General features: G+C 44.1%; 1 protein-coding gene across 1 annotated transcript; it reads right to left on the bottom strand.

Annotated features, from left to right (window-relative positions):
* Nucleotides 1–1,470: 1,470 nt before the first annotated feature.
* slc27a4 (solute carrier family 27 member 4) lies at nt 1,471–26,522 on the bottom strand. The gene is made up of 13 exons (XM_055875123.1): nt 26,169–26,522; nt 22,683–22,844; nt 16,438–16,832; nt 11,587–11,745; nt 11,211–11,280; nt 8,598–8,689; nt 8,069–8,178; nt 6,028–6,237; nt 5,458–5,584; nt 4,992–5,129; nt 4,521–4,685; nt 1,945–2,091; nt 1,471–1,661 (listed from the first exon to the last, which is right to left on the bottom strand). The coding sequence occupies exons 2-13, from the start codon at nt 22,841–22,843 to the stop codon at nt 1,504–1,506; spliced, it is 1,932 nt and encodes a 643-aa protein (XP_055731098.1). The 5' UTR covers nt 22,844; nt 26,169–26,522; the 3' UTR covers nt 1,471–1,503.
* Between the last annotated feature and the right edge of the window lie 1,042 nt (nt 26,523–27,564).

Below are 27,564 nucleotides of genomic sequence, written 5' to 3'. Positions count from 1 at the left end.
AATCTGAGTTGGTAAACTCACAGTGAAGGCACAGTGCTCTGTTCGTGTGGATCATTCCATGCTGCGAAGAAGATGAAACAAGAATGAAGAAGAACAAACAACGATGACGAAGAGAATGATCTTTACCCTTTCCTCTCAACTCTTTTCGATCGTTTGGTTTGCTGCACCAGAGTCTGAGAGAGTGTTGAATTCCTTCTGCAGCACCAGAATATTACACTGCTCATATTAAATCCTCAACAACACCTCTACAGAGACAGACAGAAGTCGGTGCTTTTCAATTCAGCTCTCTCTTTGTCCGGCTTTAAAATATCCACTATGCCATACCATTTAGGCCCAACCTGCACAATACTGACAGAAACCCTCCCCATCTTATCAGAACATTCAGAAACAGAATCTTCTATCCCAGATTCAGAACTTTCAGAATCATGTTTGAAACTGTGAGAGTTATGTGTTCAAGCAGCTGGTGATTGGTTGAAGGAGAGGAGAACCCCGTAAGGTAGTGGGGGGGGGGCAGGAGAAAGCCGAGCGCAATCGTGGACATAGCATAACATGGTTAGCATTTTGAGTAGCATTTTATTAGGAACTTGATGTTAAACATCATCGTTTATTTTGAAATCCGTAAAGACTACTCTACAAATTAAATATATTTGGTGTAATGCAGACATATTTCAATATTATAGAGAGCTTCTTCTCAGATCACCTTATGGCTGGCTGAGTATTGATCTGCCAATGCTGGATCCCAGTTTCAACCACATGTGAATCTCCCTCCACTGACATACAGTACAGCAAGCCTAGAGGCTGTATGTCTAACATGGATGGGCAGACCCCACACCACTAAAACCAATCTGTCATTTTGTGTCACAACAGAAGCCACTGGTCACTGACTGGGCATGGTGCAGGCCGGGCCTCAGATGGAGTGACCTCATCAACATTAGACAGACAAACCGACAGACCAATAGGAGTGTTTCCTTTGTTCAATTCACGTTCCTTCATTGTGCCATGTTCATGTTCCTCTAACTAGGTATTTTTTAAAGATTTGGAGTAAGTTATTATGTTTTTGCATTCTGGAGACATGCCACATGCCCCTCTCAGCGAACAAGTTCTGTCCTTTCAGCGAGCGCTCCTCTTGGTCCAGGTCAGGTGAAGCTCTGGGGTAGGGGGGGTGAAGGGTTGGAGGAAGTGCCTCAGGGGTCAAAGGGCAAAGGTCGCTCTAGGTGTATCATGGGATATGGTGTCAGATTGGCTTGTCATGTGTTCCAGATGAAACCCAGCTGCCCCTTTCTGGTTGCTGAGGTAACGAGGGGCGTGGGCTTAGAGAGAGCAGAGAGGGGGGTTGTGGGAGTTAGAGTTTTTCTGGGGGGAGGGAGAGTGACTTCAGGTATAGGGGTGTTTCTGTGTGTGTGTGTGGGGGGGGGGGGGGGGGGGGGGTGTGGATAGGGGTGGTTTAGGGATATTGGCTGGGGGGGGGGGGGGGGCAAAGAGTGACCAGATCAGATCTCACATTTACAGTTTCTGCTTCCCTGAGATGATGCTGCTGTAGAGCTCCTGGTGCAGCTCCACATAGCGCCCCCTGCTGGGGTCAAGGAAGTACAGTTTGTTTGACGTCATGCTTGGGTCAAAGCCCTCCCGCCGCATCTCTGTCTTCTGGAACTTATAGGTGCCTGGAGGAGGAGAGTGAGGGAGAAGAGGAGAGGTGGTAGAGAGGTGAATTAGAGACCAGTGGATGCTGCAGAGGGGAGGACGGCTCATCTCCTGAAGTGTGCACTCGTTCACTACTTCCCACAAATCTAAAAGCATTGGATTGCTGGAGGCATGGGCTAGTGGGAGTTTCCACCACATTTCTTATACCAGTAAATTAATTTCAAAGCAGTAAAGGGAAGTGAACAAATGCACACTTTGGGAGGAAGGAGAGATCCTTGGGACACAGCTCCAGACTGAACCCACCTGTCTTGTTGACCTCGTTGAGGAAGCGTAGGAAGACGGGCCGTGCGTATGGTGGCAGGGCTTTCTCCAGATCCTTCCCAAACTTTTCCAGGTCTGTAGACCTCTCTGGATCTGCTACGGCAGCCATCCCAGCCTTCCCCTCGGCTCCTGAGACAACATAAAACCCAAAAGCTTTTATTTTTTTATGGTACGGCCATTTAATTAACCTTGATTTAACCAGGAAAGACCACTGAGGTTATACAACACTTTTGAAAGGGCGACCTGTACATACAATTAGTGAACGATCAAGTCATTCACATCTGTTGTAACAACCAAGAGACGGCTGGAATTGCCTTGGAGGAAAACATGCTTTAGTGATGACATCATGGGTCAAACATTCCAAACCCTGTCTGCTGCTGCTCAGTGCTCACCACATTACTGCCAGTAGGCTACGTGGTCGGTCGGCAAAACTCACTCAAGCAGACAGACGTGACTAACAACATCCTTGAAAGCGCAAAGCAAAGCACACGCCCTTGACACGCCCTTGGCACGCCATTGGCAGTCACAGCACTGTAGTTCCTCCTCTCCGCCCATCCCCAGAAGCGGGGAGAGTTTCACGCGACGACTCAGTCCGACACCACTCGCAGAACAGCAAAGTGCTTCATTTGACACATTTTGTTGGGTCACATACAGAAGAAACATCGACTGGCTGTGTGGTTGGGTTGTCCACAGAAAGCAGAAAAGTGCCAGGGTAGCTACGGACCTTTCTGTGGGGAAACGATAATGCTCAAGAGATGGGGGGAGGGCATGGGTTTTATGCAGTTGTTTGACGGGTTTTGATAACATGGATTTATGTCCCCAGTGCTGAAAAAAAGAGCTGTGTTGACCTAGGATGGTCTAGCATCCTTAGGTCATATATATAGGAGCAGGCTCAAGGGGGTGGGGTTATCACGTCACCCAGTTCAATAGCCAAACACGCACAGGACGCACAACCCGAATACAAAATGGGGAATTTATTAGGGAGATTTGCATACTGTGGGAAAGGGGGGGGGGGGGGAATTCAGCGACCAGTTCAAAGTCCACAATCCATTCTAGTTGTCAGTTCCGTTCTCCAGGGGTAATCCTAAATCCCGGGTCCTCAGCCAAACTGGTTCGGTTCACAGTGGGGGGGGTAATCAGACAGTCCAGGTCACAAAGGTAATATAGATCGCACGCCTCTTCCTGTTTGTGTAGCCCGCTTCCTCTTTTATCCCCAAGCACTCCACGGCTTAATGATCCACGGGCTTGCCTCGTTGGGGCAGGAAGTCCATATAAGGCTATACATTCCCCTCTCTCCCTGCCGCCTGCCACAGTATATATACCGTTTGGTTCTGAGAATATGAAATATACTTATTCATGTCACGGAGGGAGAGAGGGGAATGTATAATGTTTACATTCTGTCCGGATGTGTCATTGTTAGCTATCAGGGATGCTATGGGAGGAGAGACACAGTCTGGTACGAGTCAACATGACAGCTGTGAGTTGGGGAGGAGTGAGCACTTTGGGTCAGAGGTCAGGTCAAATGAAGTGAGGAAGAACAGATATCACTAAGGTTCTGTCTAGCAACAGAGATGCATTGGCTGTTCAGATGTGTAGGAGACTCAGCCTAGGAGAAAGGGTTAAATACCAGCACTTGTGTGATTATGTATTTTGTCTTATGAAGCTGTATCGACCCAATGTGTGAATAAACTTGGTTTGAGCTTTATTAATAAGCATCCGTGAGTTTTAATAGGTTCATTTAGAACCTAACAATACTGAACAAAAATATAAATGCAACATGTAAAGTGTTGGTCCCATGTTTCATGAGCTGAAATAAAAGATCCTAGGAATGTTCCATACGCACAAAAAGCTTATTTCGCTCCAATTTTGTGCACAAATGTGTTTACATCCCTGTTAGTGAGCATTTTATCCTTTGCCAAGATAATCCATCGACCTGACAGGTGTGGCATATCAAGAAGCTGGTTAAACAGCATGATCATTATACAGGTGCACCTGTGTATAATAAAAGGCCACTAAAATGTTCCGTTTTGTCACACAACACAGTGCCACAGACGTCTCAAGTTTTAAGGGATCGTGCAATTGGCATGCTGACTGCAGGAATGTCCACCAGAGCTGTTTCCAGATAATGTCATGTTAATTTCTCTACCATAAGCTGACTCCCAACGTCGTTTTACAGAATTTGGCAGTAGGTCCAACCAGCCTAACAACCGTAGAGCACGTGTAACCACACTAGGCCAGAACCTCAACATCCGGCTTCTTCATCTGCGGGATCGTCAGAGAGGGGTGGGTGGGTGCTGAGGAGTATTTGTGTCTGTAATAAAGCCCTTTTGTGGGGAAAAACTCATTCTGATTGGCTGGGTCTGACTCCCAAGTGTGTGGTCCTATGCCCTCCCAGGCCCACCCATGGCTGTGCCACTGCCCAGTCATGTGAAATCCATAGATTAGGGCTTAATGAATTTATTTCAATTGACTGATTTCCTTAGAAATTGTTGCATGTTAGGTTTATATTTTTGTTCAGTGTATATATATATATATATATAAGATCTGTGCTACTGTACCTGGGACCCCGACTCCGTAGACCACCACGTCCTTCATGTCCAATAGACGACTCAAGGTCCCCTCCACTTCTGTGGTCGACACGTTCTCTCCCTTCCAGCGGAACGTGTCCCCAGTACGGTCCTTAAAGTACATGTAACCATACTGGTCCATGATGAGGACATCGCCTGGAGGGAGACAGGGGTAATAAGCATAAGAATGTGTGTGTGTGTGTGTGTGTGTGTGTGTGTGTGTGTGTGTGCATGCATGCGTTTTTAAAGTACAAGTAACCATACTGGTCCATGATGCCTCAACACCAGAATGTGTGTGTGTGTGAGAGAGAGCGAGAGAGAGCAAGAGAGAGCGAGAGAGAGAGAGAGACGTAGATAAAAATAGGGGAAAGTGAGAAAGAGGGAGAAAAGGAGATAGAGAGCAAGAAACTGATTGATTGATAGAGACAGGGGGATCTATGATTAAGTTTAGTAGCCTTTTACCTGACAGATAGGCACTGTCTCCCTTCTTGAAGACGTTGTTAGCGATCTTCTTGGTGGTGGCTCCTTCGTTCACGTAGCCATCAAACCTTCTCAGGGGATCATTCTGAATTATCCTGCCCACCAACTGGCCGGGCTCACCTAGACAGACAGAGACAGAGACAGAGACAGAGAGAGTCTATTACATAAAGCAACAGGCTCGGCCAACTCAAACTACTGCAAACATAACAAATACAACATTTTTGTCACATCGACCTTTTGTGCAACCTTGCTGCTTTTGTTAACAAATGTTTACTTAACCAAGTAAACACAGTGTGCGGTTGTCCATTCCACCAGTTTGCTTTGGGTTTCGCTTCTCCTAATGTACATCGGTGAACTAAAACGTGACTTTAGGTGGGCAAAACTAAATATTCAAGCACTGTAAAACAGGTATAAATAGGTATAGAATGGGTATCGGGCGGTGACATACCAGGCTTGCATGGGATGCAGACTCCATCGGGCCCTCTAATGAGCTCCATAGTCTCTTCGTCCACCTTCACCAGTCTGATGGGGTAGATGAAGGGGAGGATCTGGCTGTTGAACCCGCACGCTCCCGTCTGGTGGATAGATAACATTACTACAACATTACCACAAACAACTACTGGTCAACCCAATTCAACTACTGTTAAAGACAAACAGTGCACTGAAACTCTGTTAACCTCACAGCTAATAGCTACAAAGGTCAGACGAGGCAAATTAGCGGGAGAATGGAGATACACAGCATGCAGTCCCAAATCAATAAAGAGTGATAACTAATACACTACTTTAACTCCTGACGATTAAATACCATATAATAAACTACAAGACGACTGTAGTTCTTTGAGCCCCGCAACGCCATTTTTAAGACCAGGCAGCGTTACAAAGTGGATGTTGATCCCCATGGACTAGATACTATAGTAAAAAACAAGAACATGCCCTGTGAGAGCCAAAAGGTCTAGCTACTCCGTATCATTTCAGATATAGGTTTTGCTCGAACCAAAATGTCCGTCTCGCGCCTCACCATGTTGCCGAAGTTGCCCAGGCTGCAGTTGCACTCTGTGGCTCCGTAGAACTCTGCTATCTGTGGCACGTTGAAGCGAGAGGTGAACTCCTCCCAGATGGACTGGCGCAGGCCGTTACCCAGCGCCATGCGGACCCGGTGTTGCCGCTCTATGTCCTTTACTGGCTGGTTCAACAGGTACCGGCAGATCTCCCCGATGTACTGGACAATCTGGGGAACAGAGTCAATCAGTCAGTCAATCTATCCATCAATCACCAGCACAGCGAGACGAGGGGGTATGAGTGAGGAACTACAACACCTGGCCACACACCACACTTAACACCACTTTATTATTCCACAAATCTTCTTGAGCTACGCTACTGTTCAAAAGTTTGGGGCCACTTAAGAAACGTCCTTGTTGTTTTTTGTCCATTTAAAATAACATCAAATTGATCAGAAATACAGTGTAGACACTGTTCATGTTGGAAGTGACTATTGTAGCTGGAAACGGCAGAATTTTTATGGAATATCTACGTAGGCGTACAGAGGCCCATTATCAGCAACCATCCCTCCTGTGTTCCAATGGCACGTTGTGTTAGCTAACAGCGGAAACTGGCTCTAACCAGAATAGAGAAAGGAGTGGGAGGCCCCGGTGCACAACTGAGCAAGAGGACAAGTACATTAGTGTTTAGTTTGAGAAACAGATGCCTCACAAACCCTCAACTGGCAGCTTCATTAAATAGTACCCGCAAAACACCAGTCTCAACATCAGCAGTGAAGAGGTGACTCCGGTATGCTGGCCTTCCAGGCAGAGTTGCAAAGAAAAAGCCATATCTCTCTCCAGTGTCTGTGTTCTTTTGCCCATCTTAATCTTGTATTTTTATTGGCCAGTCTGAGATAGTGCTTTTTCTTTGACACTCTCCTAGAAGGCCAGCATCCCGGAGTCGCCTCTTCACTGTTGACGTTGTGACTGATGTTTGCGGGTTCTATTTAATGAAGCTGCCAGTTGAGGACTTGTGAGGCATCTGTATCTCAAACTAGACACTAATGTACTTGTCCTCTTGCTCAGTTGTGCACCGGGGCCTCCCACTCCTCTCTCTATTCTGGTTAGAGCTAGTTTGCGCTGTTCTGTGAAGGGAGTAGTACACAGCGATGTATGAGATCTTCAGTTTCTTGGCAATCTCTAGCATGGAATAGCCTTCATTTCTCAGAACAAGAATAGGCTGATGAGTTTCAGAAGAAAGTTCTTTGTTTCTGGCAATTTTGAGCCTGTAATCGAACCCACAAATGCTGACGCTCCAGATACTCAACTAGTATAAAGAAGGCCAGTTACATTGCTTCTTTAATCAGAACACCAGTTTTCAGCTGTGCTAACATAATTGCAAAAGGGTTTTCTAATGATCAAGTAGCCTTTTCAAATTATAAACCTGGATTAGCTAACACAACGTGCCATTGGAACACAGGAGTGATGGTTGCTGATAATGGGCCTCTGTACGCCTATGTAGATATTCCATAAAAAATCATGCAGTTTCCGGCTACTAAAGTCATTTACAACATTAACAATGTCTACACTGTATTTCTGATCAATTTGATGTTATTTTAAAGGACAAAAAAGTTGCTTCTCTTTCCAAAGCAAGGACATTTCTGTGTGACCCCGAACGGTAGTGTATCTTTGGGTACTTCTGTAGAAAAATAGACAACAACCCGCTTTTATAGTGCTGTCTACAACCTTTTGCAGAGCCCTTACCCAAAACATTACTTCTGATTTCACTACTTAGACATCCTGAACAGATTTCTCCCAGACCCCTAATCCTAAAACCAAACCTCCCTGAGCTATCGTTGAGCTTTTCTGTAGATAAACATCAGCCCAGTGGAACAATAAGTTAACACCACTACCTTCTAACCCAAACTAACTCCAAACATGTACGGTATCTCCTCTCAGTCTCGACTGATCCCCACTTTCCTTTTCTGTACAGATTTATCCTCCAGTCTCTGAGCTACTCTGTACTCATTCGGCTACTGAGTTAGATAGCTCACCATGCGGAGTGTGTGTGTGGCTCACCGTGCAGTTGTACTTGGCACAGTCATCCCAGAACCGGGAGGCAGAGAACTTCTTCTTGATGACCACTGTCATGCCATGGATCAGGCACTGCCCCACTCCGACTATGTTACCTGGGCAACATATGTATATGTTCAGTGTTTCAGAGGTAACACACACACACACACTGACACCTATAGCCACAGAAAGTAGTTTGCGGGGTGGGCGATGCTGAATTGGTTTTTATTTTGCCTGCGCTATTCATTAAAAAAAAAGTTTGGAATATTTGTTTTTATTCTGATTTTTAAGGCGGTGCTGCAGCAACCTCAGCACCCCTACTTTCCACGGCGATGACTGACACGCACACACACACGTGCACGCACACACCCACACACACAAATTTAGCTTCACCCTCTCAAGCACACACTCGCACCTACGCAGGCACGTACACAGACACACACAGGCATGTGCAGACACACACAGGCATGTGCAGACACACACACCACGTGCAGACACACACACCACACCACACACACACACGCAGCACTGTTACCTGCAGAGTGGTAGAGTGGAAGGCAATCGTACATCACGTCATCAGACGTCATCCCGAAGCCATAGTATACCAACGCTGCCATGCGGTAGTACCTGTCAAGCACAGGTGGGAGAGAGAGAGAGAGAGAAAGTTAGAAGAGAGGGGGCAGGAGTGGTGGAGTGAAGGAGAGAGATCCAGTGCCTTTTTGACTTTTTCCACATTTTGTTTTTGTTACAGTCTGAATTGAAAATGGATTAAATTGAGATTTGTTGTCACTGGCCTTAAAGTGGATTTGTGTTTTCCGAAAGTTTTACAAATGAATTAAAAATGAAAAGCTCAAATGTCTTGGGTCAATAAGTATTCAACCCCTTTGTTATCGCAAAACTAAATAAGTTCAGAAGTTAAAATGTGCTTAACAATTCACATGATAAGTTGCATGGACTCTGTGTGCAATAATTGTGTTTAACACGATTTTAGAATGACGTCCTCATCTCTGTACCCCACACAGATAATTGTAAGTTCCCTCAGTCGAGCAGTGAATTTCAAACACAGATTCAACCACAAAGACCAGGGAGGTTTTCCAATGACTCGCAAAGAAGAGCTCCTATTGGCAGATGGGTACACATTTAAAAAGCATACATTGAATATCCCTTTGAGCATGGTGAAGTTATTCATTACACTTTGGATGGAGTATCAATACACACAGTCACGACAAAGAAACAGGCGTCCTTCCTAACTCAGTTGCCAGAGAGGAAGGAAACCACTCAGGGATTTCATCATGAGGCCAGTGGTGACTTTAAAACTGTTACAAAGTTCAATGACTGTGATGAGAGGAAACTGAGGATGGATCAACAACATTGTAGTTACTCCACAATAACAACCTAATTGACAAAGTGAGAGGAGGAAACCTGTACAAAATGTTAAAAAAATCCTAAATAAAGCACTAAAGTAATACTGCATGGGCAAAGCAGTTCACTTTTTGTCCTGAATACAATTGGTTGAGTACCACTTTCCACATTTTCAAGCAAAGTGGTGGCTGCATCATGTTATGGGTATGCTTGTAATCATTAAGGACTGGGGAGTTTTTCAGGATAAAAAAGCACAGGCAAAATCCTAAAGGAAAAACTGGTTCAGTCTGCTTTCCACCAGACTGAACCAGTTTTTCCTCTAGGATTTTGCCCGTGCTTAGCTCCATTCCTTTTCTGTTTTATTGTGAAAAACTGTCAATTCACCTTTCAGCAGGACAATAACCTAAAACACAAGGAAAAATCTACACTGGAGTTGCTTACCAAGAAGACAGTGAATGTTCCTGAGTGGCCAAGTTAGTTTAAAACATTTTTTTACCCCCCTTTTTCTCCCCAATTTCGTGGTATCCAATTGTTAGTAGTTACTGTCTTGTCTCATCGCTACAACTCCCGTAGGTCGAGAGCCATGCGTCCTCCGAAACACAACCCAACCAAGCCGCACTGCTTCTTAACACAGCGCGCATCCAACCCGGAAACCAGCCGCACCAATGTGTCGGAGGAAACATTGTACACCTAGTGACCTGGTCAGTGTGCACTGCGCCCGGCCCGTCACAAGAGTCGCTAGTGACCTGGTCAGTGTGCACTGCGCCCGGCCCGCCACAAGAGTCGCTAGTGCGCGATGAGACAAGGATATCCCTACCGGCCAAACCCTCCCTAACCCGGACGACGGTAGGCCAATTGTGCGTCGCCCCATGGACCTCCCGGTCGCGGCCGGCTGCGACAGAGCCTGGGCTCGAACCCAGAGTCTCTGGTGGCACAGCTAGCACTGCGATGCAGTGCCTTAGACCACTGCGCCACCCGGGAGGCCTCCGAGTTACAGTTTTGACTTAAATCTACTTGAAAATCTAAAGCAAGACCTGAAAATGACTGTCTAGCAATGATAAACAACCAATTTGACAGAGCTTGAAGAATTCTGAAAATAATAATAGGCAAATATTACACAATCTAGGTGTGGAAATCTCTTAAAGACTTACCCAGAAAGACTCAGCTGTAATCACTGCCAAAGATGCTTCTACAAAGTATTGACTCAGGGGTGTGAATACTTATGTAAATGACATATTACTGTATTTCATTTTCAATAAATGTGCTAAAATCTATAAACACATGTTATCATTTTGTCATTATGGCGTATTGTGTGTAGACGGGCGAGAAAAAAAATCTATATTTTTTTTTTATTCAGGCTGTAACACAACAAAATGTGCAATAAGTCAAGGGGTATGAATACTTTCTGAAGTCACGATAGATAGATAGATAGATAGATAGATAGGAGTGAGAGAACCCGAACTCCTCTTTCTACAAACACTCCTCTTTGAAAAGGACCTCCTGAGAGATAGTGTAGAGAAAGACAAGAAACAAAGAGGGAGTGAGTGAGAGAGAATAGAGAGAGAGAGAGAGAGAATAGAGAGAGAGAAAATAGAGAGAGAGAAAATAGAGAGAGAGAATAGAGAGAAAAGAGAGAATGGAGAGGGAGAGAGAGAGAATAGAGAGAGAGAGAATAGAGAGAAAAGAGAAAATAGAGAGAGAGAGAGAGAGAGAGAATAGAGAGAAGAGAGAGAGAATAGAGAGAGAGAGAGAGAGAGAGAGAGAAGAGGATCTACTTAGTGCCTACCTGCTGTGAACCACGATGGCAGCTTTGGGCATCCCAGTGGTCCCAGATGTGTAGATGTAGAACAGACGATCTGTAAGACAGAGACAAGAAATCAATAAACACATACAAAAACAAATAAGGGAAAAAACAGTCAAAATAACAGAAATACAATAGAAAACAGTGGACAAACCAGTACAACTATGGGCTTGACTGATCTTGCCTGGCTAGCGCAATGGAAGCAATGGAATAGTCCCAAAAGTGAAAACACTGCACTTCAGACAGGTTCAATCAAATGATCAAAACATTTGTAAGAATAAACTATTTGAGCCCAGGTCTGGCTCCTTATACAGTGTCTGAGTGTGATTGGATGGATTTTTTGAGTGACAGATTGACTGACCTGTGAAGCAGCGGTCTGGACGGCTGGGCAGGTGGGTGGGGGCCGCGTCTAGAAGAGGCTCCAGGCACTCTGTCCCCACAGGAACACGTTTGGGGTCCCAGTCCCCTGAACACAGCATCTGCACTGTCTTCCCCATGGAACTGTGTACCTCACACATGGCTGGAGGACGGAGAGAGAGGAGGGAGGGATGGGGAGGGACGGAGGGACGGAGGGAGGGAGTGGGAGAGAGAAAGACAGAGAGAGAAATGACAGGAGAGAGTGAGTTGAAAGTTAATTTCACAGAAACACAAATAAAAAACCCTACTCAGTCTGCATTCTCTCAGCAGGAAAATGTGCTGACTGCATTTGGCATGTTTAAACGCAGAGGGATGCAGGGTTTCCAATTACTTAAAGATATAAACCAAAGGATAAAGATAGACTTGATATATACTGTATGCTTTATCATTAGTCTGAACAGGACCCCACAATCTCTACATAGTCAATAGTCATGTGTCCTTCCTCTTCTTACTATAGATTAAACATTTATTTTTGTCATCCTCCATCTGTTGAGGCTCCTCGTCTGTGTATTCCAGTTCAAGTAAATAAGGCTGGCCTGCAAATTAGAACACTTCCTCCTCGTATTCGTAGTCAGACATGTTGGAAGTGTAGTAGTTTGAAAGAAAAAATGTGTTAGCAAGCTAGTGGACACGTTGTTGTGGACTGGCTAGACTGCTTCTGAACCAAATGAAATCAAATTGCATTTGTCACACGCGCCGAATACAAAAGGGTATAGACTTTACCGTGAAATGCTTGCTTACAAGCCCTTCCCAAGAGAATGCAGACCGATGCAGAGTAAAAAAAATAATAATAATACAATTTTAACAGAAGAGGAATAAAATAAAATACACAAGAATGGAGTTATATACAGGGAGTATCAGTACCAGATCAATGTGCAGGGATACGAGATATTTGAGGTAGATATGTACATGAAAGTGACTAGGCATCAGGATAGATAGATAATAATAAGTGGTGGCTGCATCATGTTATGGGTATGCTTGTAATGGTTAAGGACTGAGGAGTTTTCACAGGATAAAAAATAGTGTCTGCTTTCCACCAGACACTGGGAGATTAATTCACCTTTCAGAAGGACAATAAACTAAAGTGACTAGGTATCAGGATAGATAATAATAAGAGTAAAATAAAGAACAGAGTAACAGCAGCATCTAATGACTATAAAAGTGTGTACAGTATGTGTTTGTGTGTGTGTGTGTGTGTGTGTGTGTGTGTGTAGCGCAGTAGCCAGAGGAACGAGGAAGTACAATATGCTTGTGCCAGAAATGAGCGCTTGAGTTCAACAAAATGGATTATAACGTTGTGGATAAAGTTATGTACGACACAATTTCATGCATACAACATCTAAAGACCTGCATCACGATACTGAGAGCCCTTGGATGCCCATCCCGATTGGATGCCCTGGTACTCCAGAATGAGGCTAAGGTAGTCAATTGCTGGTGGGGTAAGTTTCTCAAAACAAGTGAAATTGCAACAACAACAAAAAAACTGTCCGGAACCTTCTATATTATAACATTTCATTTACATATAAAATACAGATTAGGGTCCTAAATAGTGAAGGTGGAAACTATCACTGCATAATTCAAGAACATTCTGTGCCAGTTTCCCAGACCAAGCCTACACTTAAGACTAAAACGCACTTTCAATGGAGAATATTTATTGAACATGCTTTTTAGTCTAGGGACTAGGTGTAATCAACAGTGCATTCGGAAAGTATTCAGACCCCTTGACTTTTTCAAAATGTTGTTACATTACAGCGTTATTCTAAAATGTATTAAATTGTTGTTTTTCGTCCTCAATGTACACACAATACCGCATAATGACAAAGCAAAAACTGGTTTTTAGAATTGTTTTGCTAATTTATTAACCTCTACGGGATGGGTGTCCCTAAACCGGGGAAGAATGTTGCTAACGTACGCTAATGTGACTAGAATGACGTTGTAAACAACAGCCGACGTTCCGGGACATAGACATGTCTTATGTGGGCAGAAAGCTTAAATTATTGTTAATCTAACTGCAGTGTCCAATGTACAGTAGGTATTACAGTGAAAAAATACCATGCTATTGTTTGAGGAGAGTGCACAACAACAAAAAACATTTATCACGGCAACTGGTTTGATACATTCACCTCTGAAGGTAAATACATTCAGAAATCTTGCTCTGATTTGTCATCCTGAGGGTCCCAGAGATAAAATGTAGCATAATTCTGTTTGATCAAATCAATTTTTATGTTCAAATGTAGGAGCTAGGGTCTACAGTTTGACCCCACTGCTGTCTCTGGCTCCACACCCACCCCGCCCGGCCATCTAGATGTGTGAAATTTAGTGTATAAGCTAATGATCCATCATGTATGACATTCCTGGGAGTGTGTAAACTTTATTTTTTATTACCATAGCATTTTTGTATGTTCTCTATAGTTATGTACTTGAAAATTTATCAATTGGCCAATTTGGCACATTTGGGCAAACTCCTGTCAGACTTGATACACAATATTGTGCAGTAATGTAATTCTTCACTGGATCAGTCTGAAACTTTGCGCACACACTGCTGCCATCTGGTGGCCAAAATCTAAATTACATCTAGACCTATCCTTTATCTTGCATTTCAAACACGGAAAAAAATAAAGCATGTTTTTTGGTTTGTATTATCTTATCTAATGTAATATATTCTCCGACATTAATTTCACATTTCCACAAAAAAAGGTACGATCCTTAAGAGTTAAATATTTAAAACTAAAATATCACATTTACATAAGTGTTCAGACCCTTTACTCAGAACATTTTTGAAGCACCGTTGGCAGTGATTACATCCTCAAGTCGTCTTGGGTATGACGCTACAAGCTTGGCACACCTGTATTTGGGGAGATTCTCACATTCTTCTCTGCAGATCCTCTCAAGCTGTCAGGTTGGATGGGGAGTGTCACTGCACAGCTATTTTCAGGTCTCTTCAGAGATGTTCGATCGGGTTTAAGTCTGGGCTCTGGCTGGACCACTCAAGGACATTCCGAGATTTGTCCCGAAGCCACTCCTGCATTGTCTTGGCTGTTTGCTTAGGGCCCCAGTCTAAGGTCCTGAGTGCTCTGGAGCAGGTTTTCATCAAAGATCTCTCTGTACTTTGCTCCATTCATCTTTCCCTCGATCCTGACTAGTCTCTCAGTCTCTGCCGCTGAAAAACACCCCCACAGCATGAAGCTGCCACCACCATGCTTCACAGTAGGGATGGTGACAGGTTTCCTCCAGATGTGACGGTTGGTATTCAGGCCAAAGAATTCAATCTTAGTGTTTAGTCTTTAGGTGTCTTTTGGCAAACTCCAAGCGGGCTGTCATGTGCCTTTTACTAAGGAGTGACTTCCGTCTGTCCACTCTACCATAAAGGCCTGATTGGTGGAGTGCTGCAGAGATGGTTGTCCTTCTGGAAGGTTCTCCCATCTCCACAGTAGGTTCTTGGTCACCTCCCTGATCAAGGCCCTTCTCTCCCGATTGCTCAGTTTGGCCGGGAGCTCTAGGAAGAGCTCTAGGAAGAGTGGTTCCAAACTTCTTCCATTTAAGAATGATGGAGGACTCTATTTTTGGGGACCTTCAATGCTGCAGATTTTTTTTGGTACCCTTCCCCAGATCTGTGCCTTGACACAATCCTGTCTCGGAGCTCTACAGACAATTCCTCCAACCTCATGGCTTGGTTTTTGCTCTGACATGCACTGTCAACTGTGGGGCCTTATATAGACAGGTGTGTGCCTTTCCAAATGATGTCTAATCAATTGAATTTACCTCAGGTGGACTCCAATCAAGTTGTAGAAGCATCTCAAGGATGATCAATGGAAACAGGATGCAAAACAAATTGCTGGGCCCCGTAGTTTTTCCTGATCTGGTAACCTAACCAGTTAAAACTCGCGACCTTATACAGTATAATGTGATTAATCTGTTGTACAAAAGGTTTAATATGGGCTATGATGGGACCACAGTTTTTCTAATCAGGTCACACGGTTTAAAAAACTCCTGGAAAAACTTGTCGCCTCGGGGAGGATGAAAACCCTGTCAAACTGCAGCAACCTTCATATGAATTATATTTTAAGGACTTGCGGGGGTTCCTATACACAGACACAGGGGAAGCAACATGATTGGACAATAAAACTTACAGGGCTGAGCTTGCTTTATGCAGGTTTGCATCGTGTAGTCCTGCCCTATGCAACTGTAGGTCTAATAAAATATGAACTCAGAGTTTTTGCTCGTGTCTGTCGGGAGCACAGGCGGCTAGTGGCACCTTAATTGGGGAGAACGGGCTCATAGAAATGTCTGCAACGACATAAATGGAATGATTTCCAAGTGTTTGATACCATTCCATTCCAGCCATTATTATGAGCCGTCCTCCCCTCGCCTGCCTCCTGTGGTCGTGAGTGATGTGTTATCAGGCTTGCTAAAAAATACTGGCGGAAAGTGGAGAGCGCCCCTTGAGCTTTGTGCGTTGTGCCCGGCCCGCGCTACCTGCAATTTCCGTGAATCTGATTGGTCATGGCATGCAAAGAGCCTGTAGCAACACTCCGATGTGAAGGACAGAGAAATTGTGCGAGTGTCGAAGAATCAGGAGTCAAATCGGTTTAAAAAAGCAGTACTTTGCCCCTCTTTTATACGCTTTGCGTCGATATATTATATTAAATTAAATAAAAAGTGGAGTGACAAATGCCGCCTTGCCACACGTTTTCTGGCGGCCCTGCTTCCAGCAACCTGTCACTCAACCAATCAGTCCTCCATCCATCCACTCCCTCCACCCCCCCACTTCATCCCCCCCCCCCTCTCTCCTCACCCTCGGTCAGCTCGCTGCCGAACACCACAGCCTTGGCGTTGGAAATGGTGACACAGTGCACCAAGGCCTCCAGCCTCAGGTTGAAGTTGATCAGGGCCGCCTCCACACCAATCTTGGCCATGCCCAGCCAGAGGCCCACGTACTGGGACCGGCTCTCCATGAAGAGAGCCACCACATCCCCTTCCACGAAGCCCCTCTGGAGCAGCAGGTTGGCCACGCGGTTGGAGTACTCGTCCAGCTGCCGGAAGGACCACTTCTCGCCGGTGCCTTCAAAGATGAGCGCTGTCTTGTCCCCGTGGCGACGCACAGTCTCCGCGAAGATCTTCGGGAGGGTATTTCTTTCCCGCAGGTGGCGCTTGACGTTCCATTTCACCTTGATGAGGACGCCCGCTGCACTGTGGGGGAGAAGGAGGTGAAGGATAGGGTGAGAATACGACGACGACAACGACAGCTCAAAGGTGCTAAGAGTCTAAAGAGGACAACAATGTTCATCTGAATGTTGAGACATTGTAGTAAACTGGGCCGTGTTCACTAGGCACCAAACAGAAAGAAACAGTTTATAACTACCTAAACTTAAGTGCCTTAATGAACACGACCCTGATGTTGTTCTGCATGTTTTTTCCTGACTATTTAGCAGTGGACGTGATGTACATAGTGATAAAGCAAAAACACCTATCTCTGTTTTGCATCTGGTATCAAAGTTCAAATTGAGAAATTTCTAGAATTCTATGCTGTATTCTTAAAAGTCCAATGCAGCCATTTTTATATCAATATCAAATAATTTATGGGTAACAATTGAGTATGTTACTGTGATTGTTTTCAATTAACTGCTCCCGAGTGGCGCAGCCATCTATGGCACTGCATCTCAGCGCTACTACAGACCCTGGTTCGATCCCGGGCTGTATCACAACCGGCCGTGATCGGGAGTCCCATTGGGCGCCGCACAATTGGCCCAGCGCCGTCCGGGTTAGGGGAGGGTTTGGCCGAGGTAATCCGTCATTGTAAAATAAAAATGTGTTCTTAACTGACTTGCCTAGTTAAATAAAAAGTAAAAATTCAAACTAAACAAAAGCATGGATTGCTGTCATACCTTGTCGATAGACTGCTTACATGCTAAGGAAAACAATTTGTAATTTTGTAATTTGGGTGAACTATCCCTTTTAATGTACAGCTCGAACTCCTTATAGAAAACAAGGAAGAGTATTTTTTATTAGTGAATTTACATTCATGAATATGACATTTTGGCATTAGCAAATTTAAGAGGTACATTTTTTTCCTGTATCCTTATTATAGTTAAGGAAATCCCGAGCAGTACATTCTCCCATAACAAACAAAAGTCATCAAGAATATCATCAATTGTAAATCTACAAACATCTTGCCTTAATCTCTTTACATGTAGACCATGACAAAATAAATGCAAAACTGTTTCTGGATGCTCATCGCAACAAGTACAGTTAACGTTAATATGTCTTTTGTTTGTTCCTTCAGGTATTGATTCGCAGGGTAATACTTATATATCATTCTGAAAAAGACCTCTTTGACCTTGTTAACAAGCAGGTATTTGTGTGGTAATAACCAAACCTTCTGTCCAACAGATAGTGTTGACAAATGTATTCCAGTACATTGTGACATCAAGAATAGATACAACATTCCTTTGAAATAAAGCACGTTAGAAATCTGCTCTTGTTCTGAGGGAGCAAGTATTTTCTATACAAAATATCCTTATTGTTCCGAATGAAATACCTATGCGGGGGGAAAGTATGGTTATATATTAACGACCACGCTAAGAACACTTGTCTACGAAAAGCAGATCATTTTGTAGGAATCTCATCAATGTTGTAGTTACGAAGCAAAATAAAATTGAAGTCACCAAAACGGGATAAGTAATGAGGAATGAAATTCCAAGTTGAAGTTGTATTATTTAAGGAATGTCCAATTTACCTTAAAAGTGGTATTCAAAGTAGGGAAATCCACAAAATGTACACCACCATATTTGTGCGTTCATAACGACAGATTTCCTAGTATAATGTGTACGATTTTTCCATATGACGTTGAAAAGCATCTGGTCAACAGATTTACCCATTTTGTTATCAAGACGGAGGGACTGAGCTGCGTAACTAAGCCTGGAGCCCCTCAGATTTAAAAAGCAATATTCAACCTCTGCAACCATTGGTTCAACTTCTTCTCGTTTTTTTGTTGTTGCAATAATAGGCTTGAAGTTTAATTGAGCATCTTTCCTGTTGATCCTAAACTATGGTAATCCCAAGGTATGTTACTTTTCCTTGACTGGAATATTGCAGATAGAAGCTAACAATTCACACTTAGAGATTTAGGCAAAGACAAGGGGCCTCATTTATCAATCGCGCGTAGGCACAAATCTGTGCGTAAACCACGCGTGGGATCATTTCCACACATATCAACAAAGTACTGAGTAAAGGGTCAGAATACTTGTAATAAATGTAATATTGACGTTTTTTTATTTTTTAATAAATTAGCCTTTTTTTTTTGCTTTGTCATTATGTGGTATTGCCTGTAACGTAAGATAAATGTGGAAGAAGTCAAGGGTTCTGAATACTCTCCAGATGCACAGTATATGTTGGTATGCCATGGCTGAGCTGTGCTGATCTGCAGCAGTCTAATCTCAGCTCTTCTCTCTGTACGGTGTTATCCGTTCATATAACCATGTTGTCACACCCTGATCTGTTTCACCTGTCCTTGTGCTTGTCCCCGCCCCCCTCCAGGTGTCGCTCCATCTTCCCCATTATCCCCTGTGCATTTATACCTGTGTTTTCTGGCTGTCTGTTCCAGTTCGTCTTGTTTGCCATTTCAACCAGCGGTTTTCTCTCAGCTCCTGTTTTTCCCCTTTTTCTCGTCCTCCTGGCCTTGACCTTTGCCTGCCCTGACTCTGAGCCCGCCTGCCTGACGTCATACATGTATGCTTTCCTTTTAGAAATCTCATTCAGGCGAATGCCGCCTTCTTTATCAATGGTCCGATAGCAGGGTTTCAGTTGATTCTAGGTGTCGGGACCCTGTAGTCTGCTCGGGATTTAATCTGACCACCTACTCTTCACGGCCTACGAAGAAGCGACCGACGTGCATATCAAAGAGCATCTCTCCTCTCTCATTAGCACAAGTTTGACTTTGACGTTAAAGCGATGGCGTTGGGTTCACACTGACGCTTTTCCAGGGGCGGTCTGTGTGATGGCTTCTATGGGGTTCTTCATTCCGAAGTGCACTAAATGTTCCATTCCTTTAAATCTTGTATGATCTCTCAAGTTCTGACCGTTTATGACCACTCCCATGTTAATTGTACTCGCATACACTCCAAGAACTTAAGACGAGCAATGGAACATCAGTTGTCATCACTAGAACTAACACTGCCTTTGTCCTCTCTTTCATGTTATGCTAACCGCATGCTGACCACGGGCTCCACCTGGCGAACCTCTGTCGAACAATGATGCTAGCAAAAATGACAAGATACTGCAACTCATCATGGCACCGGTTCCTTCGCCAGCGTTGCAGGCGAGCTCTGCGCTACAGACAGCCCACTCCAGCATGGACGCTGCTACTGCTTCTCAATGGGTCCCAGCTTACCCTCAAGATCATTGGCCTCTGCTGCTTACGAACAGAGATTGTGGAAGCCTAGATGAGTTACTGCAGTAATTGCTAATCGTGTCATTACTCTAAGCCCCGGGGTCTAATAGCTACATCGCTTCTCTTTTACTGAATTGCAATACTACTATATACAGTACCAGTCAAACGTTTGGACACACCTACTCATTCCAGGGTATTTCTTGATTTTTACTATTTCCTACATTGTAGAATAATAGTGAAGAAATCATAACCAGGATATAACACATACGGAATCACGTAGTAACCAAAAAAGTGTTAAACAGATCAAAATACATTCTAGATTCTTCAAAGTAGCCACCCTTTGCCTTGATGACAGCTTTGCACGCTCTTTGCATTCTCTCAACCAGCATTAATGGTACTGCAATGAAGCAATAGGGCCCGAGGGGGTGTGGTATATGGCCAACAAGCCGACTCGTGGTTTTCTGAGAAGCTATCTCAGTATCCTCACTGTCACACATATGCAGTACCGATCATATTACATAGATCACGTAGGTGATCTTAAAGCTCTTAATGGCATGCGTCTGCCGTACACACGGTTCATCGTCTGTTTTGGGGATAGGTATAACATACCAAGATATCTGCCTGTTATTATATCTTACATGATGATCTTACATGCATGCCCTCGCAGTGAGCTGCCCTGAAGGAGCAGAGCCGAGCGCCCACTGCTAATGTGGCTGCACGTATTGTCATCTTCCAATAAATGGTTTCCTGTATGAAATTAAGCACAAAAGGTTCATACAGGAAATACGAGTGTTGCACCAGCTGATATTGCACCAATTTCATTCATCACCCTACCTTAATATAGCTGTGAATACACACCCACACCCACACACTCTTAACACACACTCATTGCAATATTGTAATGGTAATGATGGAGCATTGTACATTTGTATAGTGCACAATGTATTGTGTGATGTTTTGTTGTATTTATGATGTAGATTATTGTTGTGTTGTTTCTTGTTTCATTCCTGTTTGGACCCCAGGAAGAGCAGCGCCTTGGCACCAGCTAATGGGGATCCTAATAAAAACTAAATGGTGGTCTATTAGTCAACCAGGTTTACACACACATTCTCTGATGGCTGCCGTGCACAAGCCATGCGCTGGTGTTCTCTGTGACGTGCTAATGCTGTAACATGCGTTACTCGCTATGCACGTCTGTTTTCTGCTTTCCCACCATCCACCCCAGCCTCCACCTGTTGGGGCTCTGCTTTTGTTTCGGTCAGGGGGATTGGTATAGCATAGCTTGTTTTCTGCCTGAATTATTATATCTTACATGACGCATGATCTGGCAGTGAGCTACCCCGAAGGAGCAAAGCCTAACGCCAAGACTAACGTACAGTACTGCATGGATTGTCATCTTCGAATGAATGGCTCAACTAATACGTGACGTTTCCTGTCTGAACCATGGTGGACGCACAACCATGCTAGAGAAGTACAACTCAGCTCGGCCCGGTTTGGCTCAGCAGTGTGACAAATACGGGTAACAACTGATTCCCCTTCCGCTTCAATGTTTGCAGATCTGTAAGGTCAACACCACTACACCATTCCAAACCGTTCAGATCTGCAAACATTGAAAGGTTACTTGGGGGCGAGGGGTAGTGGCTGTACCTGTCACCATGGTTTTGTCTGAAACGTTGTTCCCCCTGCTGCTATTGGACCAGGTCTCTCTTGGAAAAGAGATGTTATCTCAATGAGGAAAAACCTGTATAAATAAAAGGAACAGCTTAAAACGCAGAGAAACCTTAGCACCTGTCTCTCTCGTTTGTCTGCGCTACGTCTCTGTTCTCTCTGAAATATTCCTCCATACCTGACCTGATTAACTCCTCAACTCTTCGCTCTGTCACACACTTTAGCTCGTCTTACAGGAACATGATCATTTTCTTGTAGGAGACATTTTGCACTCCGAGTCCTAGTCATATTTGTTGTTAAAAAAAAAAAGCTGTTCTGCAAAGCTGTAAACTTGTTTATAATAAGGAGCAATGACTTCCTGTTTTCGTTTCGCTCCACTTTTTGCTTTGCTTCCTGTCTTTATGTTTGGTTTTAATTTTGTTTGCTTGATCTTGGGCAAATTTAGTGGGCCGCTCGTGGTGTGTTTCTTTTAGGTCCCAGTTGCTGTTGCTAGTCAGCTTTCCGTGGACACCCAGATGAGTGTCTCTCAGAACCCCTCTTATAAACCCCAACTGTTTAGTTTTGCTTGTTGTCAGTGACTCTTTGTTAGTTCGCCTTACGTTTTGAGCGTCAATTTTGGTTTTTCTTGCTGGGGAACGTAACACACACCCCTAACCCCCTACTCACTCCAGGTGTCTGCCAATGGTCTTGTCGAGCTAGCTGTGAAGTCACAACACAGAGAAACCTCAGGAGTCCTCGACACTCCCCCCCCCTGTCGCACACGTTAGCTTGTCTTACAGGAATATGCTGCTTTTTTTGTTGGAGACAATTACACAACTATTTAGCCATGGTCAAATGATCTGTTGTTTGAAAGGTCTTAAACCCGAGCAGGACTGACTCAAATGTTTCCATAAAACATGCTTCTGAGTGACTTGAAAAACAAACCCATTTACTTGCAGACAGGTACACTCACACACCACAGCCCACACTATACTCCCACTCACTGTACGTCTCTGCCGATGGTCTTGGCAAAAATGTATATGAACTTCCAACCTCCAGAGCCCAGGTAGAAGATGAGGATGGAGGGGAGGACTTGGAACCAGGGCAGGCCCACCAGGAGACGGAACACAAAGAGCAGGACAGTGCAGCAGGCCAGGCGCATCATCCTGGAGAGTAGGAAACACAAGTCACAATGTCAACCCATTCTATCAATTTTCAAGAATATTTTCTAAGGGCTTAAATCAATGGTCCCATGTTCTGAACACAAGTGACTGTACAGTCAGTCGGCGATGTGACGAGAGGGCATTTGCCTATCATGTTGCAAAGGACACCTTGATTTTTATGAAAGGCTGCGAGGGACAAACAATACGTTATAAATCATTAATATAAATGTTACAAAGCATAAACTAGACCTTTACTTTCATTTACTTATACTTCATTTTATTCTAGCACAGAGGTTGCACTTTCAATGAACTTGTGGTGTGTGGTTGTGGTAGTCTCGCCTTCCTTAGCTGAAAGCCCTTTTTTTGTAAGTCTCTGTGGACAGGAGCGTCTACTGAATTAGTGATGTGTCAAATATAACCGAGCATAAGCCTAGACCCTGCCTACACTCTTGCCTTTGGCATTAGGTGAGTGTCGTCAGGTAGGACGATCTAGATAAGGAAGGCGACTAAAAACACGGCCGTTGACATTCGCTGCCTCCAAGCTTTTCCTGGGCAGCATTCACAGCTGGGTCTGGTTGGCTTTTCTCGATCAGAATAGAGGGGCCTCAAACGTTCTCTGTTCTAAATCTCTATAGATGTTCTCTGTATTCCACATCCCTTTTCCCCTTTATAAATGTCTTCCTATCTATTTAGAACTTCCAGATTTAGAACTACACTACATGCCTTTATGGATAGGCTCTATGCTAAATTACAAGCAAATGCAAGTAAAGGTCTAGTTCATGCTTTGTAACATCTCTAAGAATGCTTCATAACATGTTTTTCCTCACAGCCTTTCAAAAAGCAAGGTGTCCTTTGCGATATGTATTAGAGCGGGTCGAGAGCTTCAAGTTCCTCTGTGTCCACACCACTAAGGACCTATCATGGTCGAAACACACCAACACAGTCGTGAATTGGCCCAGCGTCATTGTAAATAAGAATTTGTTCTTAACTGACTTGCCTAGTTAAATAAAGGTTACATTTAAAGAAAAAAAAGAAAAAAAGAGGGCACGACAACGCCTCTTCACCCTCAGGAGGCTGAAAAGATTTGACACGGGCCCTCAGATCCTCAAAAGGTTCTACAGCTGCACCATTGAGAGCAACTTGACTGTCTGCATCCCCGCTTATTATGGCAACTGCTTAGCATCCGACCGCAAGGTGCTACAGAGATTAGTGCGTACAGCCCAGTACTTCACTGGGGCAGAACTCCCTGCCATTCAGGACCTCTGTACCAGGCAGTGTCAGAGGAAGGCCCTAAAAATTGTCTGAGACTCCAGCCACCCAAATCATAGACTGTTCTCTCTGCTCTCGCACGGCAAGCGATACCAGAACACCAAGTCTGTGACTAAAAAGCACCTGAACAGCTTCTACCCCCAAGCCATAAGACTGCTGAACAAATGGCTAACCGGACTATTTACATTGACCCCCTCTATTCTTTTATTATCTTAAATTGTTTTGCACGGACTCTCTTGCACTCGCTCTTTGCACACTCACTAGACTCTACGCACACACTCACGCATACTACACTCCAACACACACACACTACATACTCTCTCACACACACACACACACACACACACACACACACACACACACATGCATATTGACACCACACACACTCACACATAGACACACTTTCACACACGCTGCTGCTACTCTGTTAACTCTATATCCTGGTTGCCTAGTCACTTTTATCCGTACTTACATGTACCTCAATATTACCTCAATTACCTCGTACCCCTGCACATTGACTCAGTACTGGTACTCCTTGTATACAGCCTTGTTATTGTTTTGATTGTGTTACTATTTCCCTTTGTATTTAAATATTTGTCTTACTTTTTAACTCTGCACTGTTGGGAATGGGCTCGTAAGTAAGCACTTCACCTGTTGTATTCGGCGCATGTGACAAATAAAATGTGATTTTTGATTTGTTTTTGCAAGGTCCAGTTTGGGAATGTCCTGACCACAAGGGCTCTCCAGGCCGGGTACCAGGCCAGCGCCATATTGATGTAAAAACAAAGCCAAAGGTGTCTCTGCCTATGACATATGTTGGTATCAAAGAATTATAAAATTGGCTGTCATATCAGTATGCAGTAGGCTATGCAGTAGGCTACACGAGAGAAATGTTGTTTGTTACAATTTTATCTGTCCAATTACAGCACATGTTTGGGCTCACAGATGACATAAAAATGTATTATTTACTGTTGGTACATACAGATCAGAACCAGTACAGAGCCAGAGGGCAGAGGACACCGGGGGTAACAATAATTTGTTGACGTTGGTCCCTCTCAATGCTACCTGATATGGCCAGTGCCTTTTGTTAATGAGATAGGAACCTTTATCTGACGCTTTATATGCATCGGTGTCAACAAGAACACGTGATTCTTATTTCTAATATGTTGTTATGAGGCGGGAGCATGATCATGATAACAAATTATCGCATGCGTCAAAGTGCTCATCATCAGCGGATATTACACCATCTGGCCAGCATGGCAATAGGGCTACATACATTTATAATGTAGCCTAGGCTATGGCCCACAGAAGAGGATTAAACATTGCTGCGATTAAATAATATGACTATTTAGGCTATAAATCGTCATCCAACATCACAACATACGCAGGGGCTTGGAAAATGAGAATGTTTGGCAACCTGCGCATCTATAGATGGTCTATAGCTATAGCCTACATCCCGGAAATTTAACGCGCGTACAATAGCATCACAGCAGCAGTACTGCGGTAGTAGGGAGAGAGAGGCAGCCTCACTGCTGATGGGAAATAAAAAAAGACTCGACCAACACCAGCAACTATACCATGTGCGCGACCCGACCACGTATAATCAGAACCGTTACATCTCTAAAAGGTTTCAATCGTGTACATTCGATCGAACGTCCATAGTGTCGATTGATTTATGATAACACGATAGCAACATCAGCAAGGTTGCATGCGTCGCTGTAGTGCGCAACGAAATACACACTAGAATGGAGTGGTGGTGGCTATTCTGTAGCCTCTCAATTTAGTGTGTCAACGCTGCCCGATTTTCGGCCACACGCCCTCTTGGCACCGACAAGATATAATATTAGGGTATTCTACATAACGGAATAGAATCCTCCAACAGGTTCGAACCTGGTCCATTCAAACACAGGCTTCAATACACTGGCAAGGTTGTTAAAGGACAGTTGGTGAAGCCTAAGCTATTCGGACCTCACTAGGCTACTAAATAATCATGGAGCCGGAAACCAGACCATTGCGGGAAATAGAAATGACAAGTGTTGTGAGTGTTCTTTGACATACCTTGTTTCACGTCCCCCACAATCACAATAATGTGCGTATTACACCGGACGTGGAACCCGTTTTGTAGTCTACAATTCCGCCTTGATCGGCTTAGCAAAGCCTTCCACCGCTCTCTGGCTTTTACTTGTGCGTTGGCACACACAACACACACACCAGGGTTTCAGCGAACTGCCCTTCCTCCTGTAGAATTATATCAAATTCGCCTGCCTCCTTGGTTCGACTTTGCCCCCATCTAAATCATGAGCTAATTCATATCGCCAGTATCATTTTTTTCAGCTTCATTGTAGCCATGAGCTCTCTCGCTACTGTAATTCAAATGACTATAATTTTCTTAGTTGAGCCCGCCCCCTTCGTATACCCTGTTATGTGTAAACGATGAGTGACATGACCTACGACCAATCACCGCGCCCATCGTTTATAATTGACTCCGATAGAGGTGGAGCTTGCCGCAGAAATTCTGTCAAGGAAATGCGGCCCTGCAAACGAGTGGGTGCACGGCCGTTTCCACCCGGTAGTGACATAGGCCTGATGCGGGTCTATGAGACGCACGTAAAACCCTCACAGCTTCAAATCGTAGGGTAGGGGAGATCACCGTATACAGTCATACTGTGGGAGCCTCTCACTGTACCAGACCTGCGCATAACGGTAGTTCTATTCTGCCCATAATAAACACAGGCCTCCACTAGAGCGCAGCACTGGTACTGTTCGGATGCTCGGGTATGGACCGAGGTAGGTGCAGGGTTCAATAAGGCATTCGTTTCACACCATAACCACATTCTTCTATGGCAGTATAGTCAGTTTTGTTTTTAGGCTGCGAAAATTATCACAGGATAATACTTGATGATTTACAGAAAGCCCTTTAAAAAAAGAAGAAGCTATATTTAGCTATTACGATAACATTATTATTTAATGAGGGTGCCTTGCGGTTGCTTGCTATTTTGCAGGCTATTTCTAAAGCAGGAAGTGTGAATAAAAAGTTGGCCAAGACAGTAGGCTTTAGAGTCAGAGGAAACTAACCACTGGGGCACACCACATCATTTCAACATGGAAATCCGAGTCAGTTTTGGTTGAGACGTCGATTAATGGAATTGCAACCTTTATTCACCCACCCCAAGTAAGCCCAATAAAGTTGAAAATGGGAACACAATGTAAGATATGTTGTATTTATACAACAACTTAATATGTTATCACTGTGCTTCAACTCAATAGCACAACCAAAAGATCAGTATTGTAGTTGAGATTACATTAAAAGTACATAGCGCAAGTGGGCAATGCTGTTCGAGGTTCTGCACAGATAGTTATGTCGTGGAGATCTCCACAGACCAGGAACCGTTGCGCGCTATCTTGAACACACACACTTTCTATGATTACATAAGACGTTTACAGTCACAGCAAC

This window comes from Salvelinus fontinalis, chromosome 21, assembly GCF_029448725.1.
Source record: "Salvelinus fontinalis isolate EN_2023a chromosome 21, ASM2944872v1, whole genome shotgun sequence".
Lineage (NCBI taxonomy): Eukaryota > Metazoa > Chordata > Actinopteri > Salmoniformes > Salmonidae > Salvelinus > Salvelinus fontinalis.
The sequence above is the reverse complement of the archived record's forward strand: the minus strand, read 5'-3'. Positions and strand labels throughout refer to the sequence as shown.